The 12,430-nt window shown below is 38.5% G+C and overlaps 1 protein-coding gene across 1 annotated transcript in view; it reads left to right on the top strand.

The window, feature by feature from the left end:
* Positions 1–12,430, top strand: part of msk (importin-7 msk) — a 58,368-nt gene that overhangs the window by 7,696 nt on the left and 38,242 nt on the right. The window contains exons 2-4 of the mRNA XM_067127138.1: positions 6,361–6,596; positions 7,013–7,171; positions 7,414–7,570. Of these exons, the coding sequence (XP_066983239.1) occupies positions 6,361–6,596; positions 7,013–7,171; positions 7,414–7,570 (552 nt within the window). The remainder of the gene's footprint in view (positions 1–6,360; positions 6,597–7,012; positions 7,172–7,413; positions 7,571–12,430) is intronic.

Genomic DNA, 12,430 nt, shown 5'->3' with positions numbered 1-12,430 from the left:
TTAGAATATTAGTTACTCTCCATTATAACTACACATGAAAACAAAACTTGTCAGAAATGCCACAGTGCCCAAAAATGTGGGGTTAGGTTCCATGTGATCATAAGGTACCCACTTCATATGTGTACGTGAAAATGTTCTGGGCTGAAATGTGATTGAAAGCCTGATATTTTTAAATCAATAAAACTTGCTGTCAGTTAAGCAAAATTGAGAAATATTTGAAAAACTGTGAGAAGTACCTTACTCTTCATTGTGAAGGTTAGGCAAAGTCTATTATGTATTAATCCTTCCCCTTAAACAGTAGATTGCTTTGGCTGTTGTGCCAAAATTCTATCATGCCAGGTGACATTTGGAGGTAGAGAACTATCAAGAGTATTTGAGTGGCAGCCCAGGAGTAGTGAAGGAGAATTGTCTCTTCTGATTGTAAATGGACATGGAGTTGGAATGTAAAGGTGAGGAGGCAGTAGGTGAAAGATGAGTGCTAGGTGGAATGGTTTGGAAGAATAAAAAAAAAAAAGTAGTCTGCTCATCACACATCTTTATCTGTCAGTTCTGTAGGGTCTCAAGAATTGTCATTATTGTATTAAGATTAACAACCTGCCTATATATGGTATGCTTGAACTGTGCAAGGATGCCATTAAGATGCTCCTTGCAGTCTTTTATGTTCCTGGTCAGTTGCCATCAGCTTGTTTACAGATAGCTAATTGTAACAAAAGCAGCTGGCAGCATCTTCCTCAAACCCATCTTTACGCTTCAGTCTTACACTAACCTTAATGGTGCTTCTGATTGAAGGAAAGTTTGGAAAGAGTTGATGCACTCAGTCCATATTTCCCTTTGAATCCCATTGGTAAAATGCATGAAAGGCAATATTTTGTAAAATTTAGCACCTGACTTGAGATTAAACAAAACGTTGACGATGTACCGAGGGTCAGATATGTAATTGATAAGCCAAATGTCAGTTTTGAGTCTTAGTGGTATGGTATTCTGAATAGGAGGAGTAGTACTTTTATGAGTAGGATAAGTATATACCATAGTATATGTTAGGTGGCCATTTTTTCTAGCAACTTCAGTGATGGTACTTAGATAAATTTCATGTGATAATGTTGGTTATTAATTGATAAACAATCCTGTAAAAGACATGGTGATTACATGCCATCTTGTTTTACTGAATGGATCCAGTTGGTAATGAGCATGAAGGCTATATGAGAAGTTAATTTTTATCAAGAGTTTAGGATATATTTTGAAGCAAAGAATATAACTGTCTTGATAGTGCACAAGTTGACAGTAGAGCACTTAGCATGTATCTGCATGGATCATCTTATAAAGACACCCCGTGGGGTTATCCTATCATCATCTGTAACCATTGCTGATGAATGGGGTTGCAGTAGCATGCTCAGCATTGACGTCATTCAGACACATTCCTGGATGAGAGATGTATGTCAAACAAGTTCCTCACTGGAGTCTTATGTCCATGTACGGGTACAAAGTTCGTCTTTTTTGGCAACGTGAATTGATGGAGCACACCTACTTTACCTTATCAGTTTCTACTGCCAGATTGGTTTTAATACCAATAATGGTGTGCAAGAGCACTCGTCATTAGAGGACTGATCTCCTCCTCAGTATTCTAGAAGAACTTTTATGTTCTTGGAATTTTGAATGATGGTTTTTGGCTATGCTAAACCACTTTCACTTCCAATATCTATGAGATCTTACTGATAAGGACAGTGGAATTGATCAAGACACTGATCTCTTTCTTTTCTAGTTGCTTTCTTCCTTACCAAGATAGGTAAGAAGATAAGACCTATCAAATGTTGGACCTTTAGAATACACGTCTGAAATATTCTAGGAATGATATCAGGCGTGTGTTCATAGATACCGTAGTTTCTTGTCTGAACAGGTATATCAATCAACTAATGTGGAGACTAAGTTCTAAACCTTATTTTTCGTCAAGGAAGGGTGTCAGGAGCCCCTTTCCTTGGTCCTCGTGCTGTTATGTTACCTGTGAGGAGTGGGAAATGCAGCCAGTAATTGCTGCTTACAATCCTCAGTATGATAACGACACCATGATACGAGCATGGTCCCCAAAGGCCCTAATGTCCTTCCATGTCAGGTCTGTGACAATGGTAGTACTCAGACAGAAGTACTTTCGTTACGATAACCAACAAGGAATCAAAAGCGAGATGGATGAATTGTCAGCACTTCTGTGTTAACTCCCATAATCTAGTCTCTACCCAGAGCCAACGACTAGTTCGTTAGCTTCGAGCTGCCCAGTAAATGACGGCAAGGGATCCTTTCTCTAGCTAGGGAACCGGTCAAATGAGCATCCCGTGAAACTTTGTACTGGACATCAGTATGTTTTGGGTAGGATCTCTGGAAGGCAGGGTCATCCATATGTCTGTCACATTCAGAATGGACATGTAGTTCGAGTACTAGGATAGAAGGTATTTGTGAAATTCACATTCATATCCTCTTACCATGGAGTGTTGACCATAGGCAAAGGGATCATTTCTCTGCCTAGGGAAATGCCCTTACAAACGCACCCTGCAATTTTCTGGCGGTCATCAGTACATTTCAGGCAACACCTCTAGGGGCCACAGTCATCCATCGATCTATGGCATTCAGGAAGAACTCGTTGATCTGGTACTTGGATAGAATGTAATTGTGCAGTTCACATTCTTATCCTTTTACCTTGGTTATTGCCCATGGGTCCTTGGACTCCTTTTCCTTGGATCCTTGGTGGATGCTCAACAAGTCATGTAGTTTACCCAGCTCTTAACCTTTATCCTACCGACCATACTTATTTTTATTCAGATGCCACAATTTTCACTTATTATATTGCTATTGTTGTAACTAAGATACACAGAAAATTTCAAACCTCTATCACTATTTGTAATGGAATTACAGCATGTTCCATTTAAGGAACATTGGATGGTTAATGATAATCAAAAGACATTCCCTCATATTTTATTGAGATTAGAGCATACATCATTTGAGTTAGTTTGGGGTGTCTATGCAAAATATATATATATATATATATATATATATATATATATATATATATATATATATATATATATATATATATATATATATATATATTTCAAAGACGATAACTCTGAAAATTTTCATAAGAATGAATAGTTTGAAATCTGTCAATAGGCATAAAGATTGGGAAATTATCATAATTCCTAACATAAAGATTGTTGTTATAATACTTAGATGCTCTCCTCATTTTTGTATGTATATATATGTATATATATATATATATATATATATATATATATATATATATATATATACACATACAAAATGAGGAGAGCATCTAAATATTATAACAACAATCTTTATGTTAGAATTATAATAATTTCCCAATCTTTATGCCTATTGACAGATTTCAAACTATTCATTCTTATGAAAATTTTCAAAGCACGTCTTTCCTCTTTCAGCATGCAAGCGCACATTACACTTTTACACATATTTTTAGTATTTTTCTTACAAATTTTGCATCTTCCTTGGGATGTTGAAGTCAGGGTATGATTTACTCCATCACAGCGAACATCAACAGGAATTGCGTTAGCACCAGAGGGACACCTGCGTCGTGGTACTAGGCCTTCATAATTTAGTAGACAGAGTGTTACTTGCTTTCTGAATGCTATGTGAGTCAAGTTATCCTTTGTAATTTTGCAATGCACTCTCCAAGAAGCAATTATAGCAATATTTAGTGCATTCAAGAATAGGGGCCAATACCGTTTTTTCCCTCTAATCATTGGGCGATACGATGCAGAAAGTCGGTCCATAAGATCCACACCACCCATTCCTTTGTTGTATGAATGGATCAGATGCGGTTGTGAAACTTCTTTTGATCCACCTTTTACTCGCCTCTTCACGGTGTGGACAGGATTGTGAGTTTCCCAGTTGCTTGCAATGCCCACTTCAGCATTGTCATTCCATTTTGCAACATATACTTTGCCATCACAGCGATGATCGAATGAGCCCCTCTCCATCTTCTGTAAGGCTTTTGTGGTCACAAGAGCTTTTGCTGCTCCAGCACTGCGATTATCTCTTAGTGTTCCTGTAGCCTTGGCATCAGTTTCTGCCAACTGTACCAATAAATCATAACTGGTAAAAAAAGTTATCAAAGTATAGCTGGTGTTTCTCTACATTTGAGTGAGAGAAAATCACATCAACCATTTTAGTAATTACACTCATACCAAGTGGCTGAATCCTTTCCTCTTCCTTTCCTTGGTATAACTTCAGATGGTATGGAAAACCATCATTCCCACAGAGGCACCAGATCTTGTACCCAAACCGAATAGGTTTCCCTCTTATAAACATCTTGGTACTATGGCGACCATAATAAGGCACCATTGATTCATCCACACTAAGTAATTGGTGAAATACAGATGCTTCTTAGTGAAACATCCGTGTGTATTTGAAGACGTTGTTCCCCTTTGCAGCAGATGGCAGATTGCCGCCAATACAGTTCTATAAGCAAGGACCATAAAGCCAAGAAAATGCACTAAACATACCACTGATCAAGGATTCTGAAAACATGGAATGAAAGCCGTTCCTTTAGCAAAACTTCAAAAAGCCACAAAAACCAGTACTACGTCCGTCCAATGTTCCTCAAATGGAACATAATTTTTTTTCTTGTAATTTTATATATAGAATTAGGGAAAATGCTTTTTAGGAATATGGCATATTAAAAGAAATCATGTAAGCTAATAAATGATAATAGAAAATAATAATCATCATTCTCACATTTAGGAATGAAGTGCACATTTTCAGAACTGGAAAAAAACGCTATTTTTACATTTTTTAAAAAATTCATAAGAATTACATTTCAAAAAATAGGCTGATTATTTCTTTCCACAAGAGAGAATATATCTTGATGAACAAATAGGATATAACATGATCAGAAAATAAATTCATCTAGTTGTAATATGGAGTCCGGAATTTTATGTTCCATTTAAGGAACATTGGCATGAAAGAGGTTAAGGACAGGTTGCATCTCGCTGAAGGTGTACGGCTACAGGGAGAAGGTGTGGGCGGGGCTGGTTTCCTACCTTCCTCTTGTTTTCTGTCCTCTTCCAGTGAACAGAGGAGGAATGAACAAGCAGTCATGAGCTGGACTGGCGGGCATGCAGGTGATCTGCATGACTGAGTTTCCTGTCTATAATCCAGTTTTGTTTGGATTAATAGATGCATTTCCTATCATCACTCTAGCAAGTAGAGAGAAGGACTGACTATGGGCAAGCCAATTGGTTGTTTTTAGCTACATAGTCTTTGACGTTGTGGGCTTGCCCGTAACTTTCGAATCAAGGGTTTTCTTACTTTCCTTTTATTCGAAGTGTCCAGAAGTCTGGCAGTTGAACATCACACGTGTTCAGCAAACCAGAGGTATGGTATCCTTCCTTTTCTCTTTCATGACCAGGAAGAGAATACCAGTTGAATCGAACTACCAGTCAGTTCAGAGAATTACTTGGAATCCCCCCTCCAATAGTAAGTCTCCATATGTAAAAAGACTGGAGGGTTTGTTTTTGTGTAGGAACAAATGACAAATTTTTAATTGTATTTTTCCTAACATACAAACCTGAGGTCTTTACATAAAAGGCCCACCTTTTACCACCCCTCATTCTTTTACCTGGGCCAAAAGGCAAACTGAAGAGATTGAATGCATACTGGTTGGGTGGGCGGTACTCCTGCCCCTCCCTTAGGTAACTGTTACCATAACTGCCTTTCAGAAGTTTAGTGGCTGGACTTTCTAGCTTTGCTGAAAGTTATCCTTATGTAAAGATCGAGGGTTTGTTTGGTAGGAAAAATACAAATTAATTAAAAATTTGTAATTTTTTAAAACAATTTGGTGTCCACTGCGATGGTTAAGGAAGCGGACTACTCATTTAGGAAGCAAATCTGTTACAGGAAATGCCAGGAATTTGTGGGTACTAGTTCTTATAGTTTTAAACCCTCCTACCTCACTAGTAGTGCAGTGGTACTATGATTCCAGGTATTTATAGTATTAAATTTGGTTCCTCCTCTTATGCCCCCTGAGTGGATGTTTTACTGGTTGGAAGTTCTGGTCTCTAAAAAGATGGTTATTATTAGATAGCAATTTCTTACAAACTGCCTTGTTTATATTTGCTGTTATTGTTAGAGTACAATTTCCTGCAAACTGGCTTGTTTATATTTATTTATGTAATACCGTAAGGTGTTTAGTATGTATCATAAATGACAGTATGTATCATATATATAGTTGATCTTCTGTGGAACTAAGCCATGTTTTATGTAAATGAGATTCTTAAAATCTTCAATGGTTTTTTTCATTGTAAGCAAATTTAAAAGATTTATTGGTTTACTTTTCAGATAAAAAAGATTATTGGGTTCACCCCAGCTTTGCTTCAAGTGGTTATGATGGGGGACCTTGACATGCCAGTTCGTCAGGCTGGAGTTATCTACTTGAAGAATATGATAGCGCAGTACTGGAAAGATGCAGAATACGAGACTGGGGAACCCATCCCTTTTCACATTCATGAACAGGACCGTGCCATGATAAGGGAGGCCATTGTAGATGCTGTTGTCCATGCACCTGATCTTGTAAGGTAAGTTATGTAAAAATGCCCAAACTTATGAGTGTTTATTATGCTGTTTAAAGTCTTTCCTACTGATTGACAGATTATGTTCATATATTGCTCTGCTCTTGAGAGAGTATCCAGTGTCTGCATTGCATTCACGAATCCCTGAAAATATTGCATGTGATTTCAAATGCATATATACAGTTTGTAAATGCATATGCTGCATCAGGTAAGAAGGTTAGCAATTGCTGCACTGTAGTGTATTAATGGAAACCCTTGAGCACACAGGTACTTCTCATGACATTTAATGTTTTTATATTTAAAAGAGTAAGCAGTTTTTTGTAAGTATATCTTCTTTGGAAGTTTCCTTTATTGTTTGCTGTATCAGTTTTTTATTACTTGTCTTTGGAATTTAACTGTGAATTTGCTACAATTATTTTCAGAGTTCAGCTTGCTGTATGTACTTGCCAAATGGTGAAACACGATTTCCCCGGAAGATGGACAACAATTGTTGACAAAATCAGCATATACCTCCAAAATCCAGACACAAATTTATGGAATGGTAGTCTTCTATGTCTCTATCAACTTGTAAAGAATTTTGAGTGAGTACTTTCTCTGTATGCAAAGCTTCAAAGTAATGGGGTTCCCAGAATTTTGTCAGACGGGCTGTCTTAACAAGTAGAGTCATATGTGTAATTTTGAATTTTGTTTTTTCAGTGCTGAACATATTCACTTTAAACTTTGATTGTTAATGCTTTATTTCATTAAATAGTATTTGAAAATTTTTAAGTTTATATTTCTTGCTTATTGACAAAAATTTAAGATTTCATTTGTTCTCTTTCAGATATAAAAAGAAAGAAGATAGGGGCCCGTTACACGAAGCTATGAGAATGTTACTTCCAATGTGTTATGAAAGAGTTGTTCACCTAATGCCAGATCCATCAGAGCACTCAACGCTTTTACAAAAACTTATACTTAAAATATTTTATGCCCTGACTCAGGTGAGTACTGTAGTTGTATTTGTTTTTTATTGACCTCGTAACTCGTCTCCCCCTGCTCCCAACATTTCCATTTTCTTTTGGCGCCTCATTTTCTTTTACTTAGCTGACTCTTGTGGACTCTGCTGAGCCGCTTCAAACTGTCTCCCTTTCATCGAGTAGTGGATGAGATGCAGTACTCGGCTGCTGTTGCCTCCTGTTGCTTCCTGTCACCAGGTGTCACTTCTTGTCGCCAGTTGCCTCCTGTCACCCTCTGGCGGAAGAAGAGTTTGAATCTGAGGATCTTCTTCAGTTTGATTGGTGTTTGCTGGAGCGTTGTGCTTCACCGTGTCCTCATTCCTCGAGTATTTCGCCACCTTTTAAGTATTTGGAGAAGAGAACCCAAGCTTTTTCCTTCATTAGAGTGTCTTGTGACTTTTCTTGTACTCGGGCTCACAAAGCTCCCTTAGGTCTGCCGGGGCTTGTCTTCTGGCTTTTTATGAAGTTGCGAAGTCCACCTCCTGGGATACAGCCGCTTGACTGACCCTTAGTGGGCGGGAATCCTCATATGAGTATCTATAACAGGTTTTGAGTGATGGTCAGGATGACTCATGAGTATTAATATTACACGCCATTTGGTTTGGATGAGTTTAGCGTGAAAGATGTTCATAGCATTTCAGTGGTCCATAAATGGCTTATGGCAACTATAATAGCTAAGCACGGGAGAGACATTGATCAATATGCCTTGAGATTTCAGAGGGGAGTGTACTGCCTCTCTGCCTCTCTGCAGCTCCAGGACATCTTTTTATTTATTTGGTCATAAATATACCCAGGGATTGCCATTGGTTTTAGTTCTTATCTTTTATGATAGTCAGCTATAATTGTAATTTTGCTAAGAAATATTAGAAAAAACATGTATATCTCACAAAAAGTTACTGCATCTCCTCATCTCAGTAAATCTCATAAATATTTTACAACAAATACACCTAGTTTGTCACTGGTTTTAGTTCTTATCTATTTTGATATTGTGTAAGCTGTAATTATGATTTTACAAAATAAGATGAAATTATTAGAAAAAACATGCATAACTTGGTGAAATTAAGATAGTTTTACGTTGTCTTGTAAAAGAGGCCCGCAAAGGGTTGTAAATGGTCACTTTCAGCTTCATGTTGAAGGTAGGGAAAAATTTTTAGAATTTTTGTTCTTATACCATGTGCATTTGCATATCTTCCTCTTTCCATTGATGTGATTTTTCTTAAATTGGCCAACCTTAAAGTTTCCCCAGTCTGGGAGTATGCTTGATATATATTTAGCCTGTCCCTTAAGGGTTAATCGGCACTTAAACTCTTGGTAGAAGGTTCGGTATCTTTTCTCTTTCCTGTGAAGAGACGAACTCGAGGCTGACAAGTGCTTTGGGCATGCTGAATGGGGTCTCAGTTTAGATTGTTGAAGTTTTTATCTTTTATTGAACTATTGTTCAGTATATTGCCTCTTCTCTTGAGTCAGCTGAGAGAGGTTGAGGTGCCAGCTTAGTGCCATTTTGGTGCCAGCCTAGGGAGTTTGTGAAGCCAGCTTTAAGGGTTTTTGGCAACAGTGGGAGTTTAGCATGTAAGAGTGTTAGTTTTTAACTTGTTTCCGAGTTAGTGTAATGCTTATACTAACTCGGTTTGGAAGAAGTGAGAACACTTATGCTGCACAGGTTAAGGCAATGAGAGAGAATATATTGGTACAAGTCTTGTTTTATACCTTTCGGGGATAAGTTCAGCCCTCAGGTTCCGGTAGATGGCCAGCTGCAAGCCTCCTGGCATGCTTGGAGAGGCTTAGGAGCAGAACCTTAAATGGTGGAGGCAGTGAAGGAGAGTTATGATTCCTTTTTGGTTACCTTCCACTTGTTTAATCTCCTATTGCTGTTTCTTTGTCTTCTCCAGCAGAAGCCTCATTCTTTAGTAGGAGGTTGTAAAATAGAGAGAATGAAATGGACCATAAGCAACTGGAGATTGGCGGTCATTGATTGACACGTTGAGACTAAATAACTGTGCATGTCTGTCCCCCCAAGCTTTTTGGGTTTTCCAGCATGGTTTTAGTGATTTTCCAAAAGAATGATCAGATGTTTTGGTGGACGTGCACATGACATTTTTCTCATAGCAGTACATCCTGTCATGTAAGTTCCTTCAAGGTGTATTTACAGAGGAGGTATTGCTGTTCAAGGCACTCTTTTTGGGTTTGTGTACACTGCCTTTATAAGTATTCACAGGGAATTTGTTGCCCATAGAGAGATGATGTTGACTTTTAGGGGGCAAGAAATCTTTTCTACTGAATCACTGGTTCAAGTTGGTCAACTCTGTCTACAGTATTCCAAAGGCCAAGGACCTGTTGCTTCACCTGGCTCAGTCTCTGTGCATTATGATTGTCAGTTGACTTGGTATGGGGATGATACTTGAAATGTGCAGGCTTGTCTGTCAGAAGACAATCAGGCACTTGCTTCTTGAAGAATTTTAGCCGTGAAGGAAGCTTCCAAAGTTGTAAGAGCATTCTTTGTTAGGAAACATGGCCTCAATGGGATTTTATCAGAATGATCAGGCTCAATTACAGTGCAGTCTCAGCATAAGAGAGTATGACTTGCAGCTAATGTTCATTAAATTTGTAAGTAATCCAGGACTATCATTGTCGCCATGTCCTGTAGGAGGGACTCTGTAACCAAGAGGTGACCATTTTATTCTTAAACCTATCTCCAGTTTTTGCTTTTCCTGCTGTTGTGCAGCATGAAACAAAGAATGTTAACTAGTGTCGTTACACTTTCATGCTACATATGGTGGTCAATACCACACCTGGTAGAATTTACGGGATGCCAGGGCAGTGGAAAGACCATCGAGGATGCCTAGCAGGTTTATCCCTGGTCAGAAACAAAGTCACAGTGGAAAGTTCTCTTCTTTGAGTGAAATGAACAACATGGTTTGATAATTCACTCTGTGGGAGGATAGTGTTTTGATGAATGGGGATTAAGAAAGAACAAAACTACTTACAGAGTGACCATTACGTCCGCAAGTTCGACAGTTGCTGTGAGATTCGAGGAGCGCTCAGATGTAGACTTATTAGCATGCAGAAGAACAGGAACAACTACTCCTTTGAGGGCCCTCAGGCTTGAGCAGTGGATGTGTTTCCTTAAGTTTGGCCTGATTCAGACTCATAGGCCTTCCCCCCCCCCTCTGTCTACTCTAAGGAAGTATTGAGCAAATTTAAAAGTTCAAGAATTGCTTAGTGACTCCTTTAGAGTCTTAGCAGCCTCAGAGCAAATGATTTTCAAATTTTCTAGCTGTCTCGCTAGATGTCTCTCTTATTCTTCCGTTAATGAGAAATCTACTCAAACTACAGAATTCCATGCACTTCCGCTAACTTCTGCATCTTACACTTAACTGCTTGGAGATGCTTGACTGTCTCCCAATAAGGGGATTTTCAAAGGTATCATGGGATCTATCTTTAAGTGGAAAACAACTGTGGCCTTACGTCAGAAGCACCATTTTGTGTAATACTCGGTACCATTCTAGAGGAATTTTCTGCACCTGGAACCTTGCAGACATCAAAGTTTCACTGCTTTATCAGATATAGTCAGACTTTTTCGCTGTCTACTTTCTAGGTTATTGTTCCATGCTTTCCTCATTATTGCATCTTGTGCTGTTAGATCTGGCTGATGATCAGCACCTCAAGGTGTTGAGATTTGAGCCCCTTCATCTCAGTATCAGTCTGTCTGGAATTTAGACGCACAGCTAAATTTTATCTGCAGGTTCCTCTCAGTCTCTGGAATAAGTTCCAGTGAATTATTTACTATGAAACCTTTTATTTAGCACTTACGGCAGTTAAAAGAGTAAATTTATCACAAACATTCTCCTTAAAACTGTTGTAAAGGGAATCCTATTTTATCTTTTTGCCTTGTAGCTGAGAATGATGTTAAGGCTAAGTTTATCAGAGAACTGTCAAGAATTCCAATTTAATCTCTTTGGTGGGGAAGAAGAGGAAACACGTCTCTGTCCTGTTGGGGCAATTAAAACTTACTTAGATAGGTTAAGCCTGGAATAGGCTGTTATCCTTTTGTTTTGTGATTTTAGAAACCTAGAACATCATTGTCAAAGGTTAAGCGTGGAGGAAACAAAATTAACCTTTTGTGGTTTTAGAAAACCTAGATGTTTTTGTCAAAGGTTAAGCTTGGAAGAGGCAGAGTTAACCTTTTGTTTTGTGGTTTTAGAAAACCTAGCTTTCTGTGTCATTGCTTAATCCTGGAGGAGGCAAAATTAACTTTTTATTTTGTGGTTTTAGAAAGCCTAGAACGTCTTTGTCAAAGAGCATGATGTTCTCTCTGATGTATTTGATTAGGCTAGTGCATGAGAAGTAGCTCCATTCCTTTTACCTTTATCGAAGGTAAACATTCATAATGTGAGAGGGCGCAATTGCAACTTCGTTTAGTGTTACAATTTATCGCCTGAGGATGGGATTAATGCAGTGCAGTAGAAGTGCAGTTTAGTTTTGCCCGCTCACTCCTTGAGTATGCAGAACTGCGTTTGAAAAAAGTAAAGCCCTTAGTCCTCTACTAGTAGCGGATAGTCTCCTGAACCGAAGAAAGAGCAATCCTTTAGGCTTTTTGTTTTAAATCGTAGGTTTTAATATTTTGGCGAGTATGAAGGTACCTATTTTGTAGAGGAGCGTGAGCCCTTTGTTGGCCGACTCGGTAGAGCTTCAGACTGTCATTCGATGGGCCGGAGTTCAATTCCCGCGGCCGGCTGATGAAGAGTTAGAGGAATTTATTTCTGGTGATAGAAATTCATTTCTCGCTATAATGTGGTTCGGATTCCACAATAAGCTGTAGGTCCCGTTGCTAAGTAACCAAATGGT

The sequence above is a fragment of the Macrobrachium rosenbergii genome, chromosome 25, assembly GCF_040412425.1.
Source record: "Macrobrachium rosenbergii isolate ZJJX-2024 chromosome 25, ASM4041242v1, whole genome shotgun sequence".
Taxonomy (NCBI): Eukaryota; Metazoa; Arthropoda; class Malacostraca; order Decapoda; family Palaemonidae; genus Macrobrachium; species Macrobrachium rosenbergii.
The sequence above is the reverse complement of the archived record's forward strand: the minus strand, read 5'-3'. Positions and strand labels throughout refer to the sequence as shown.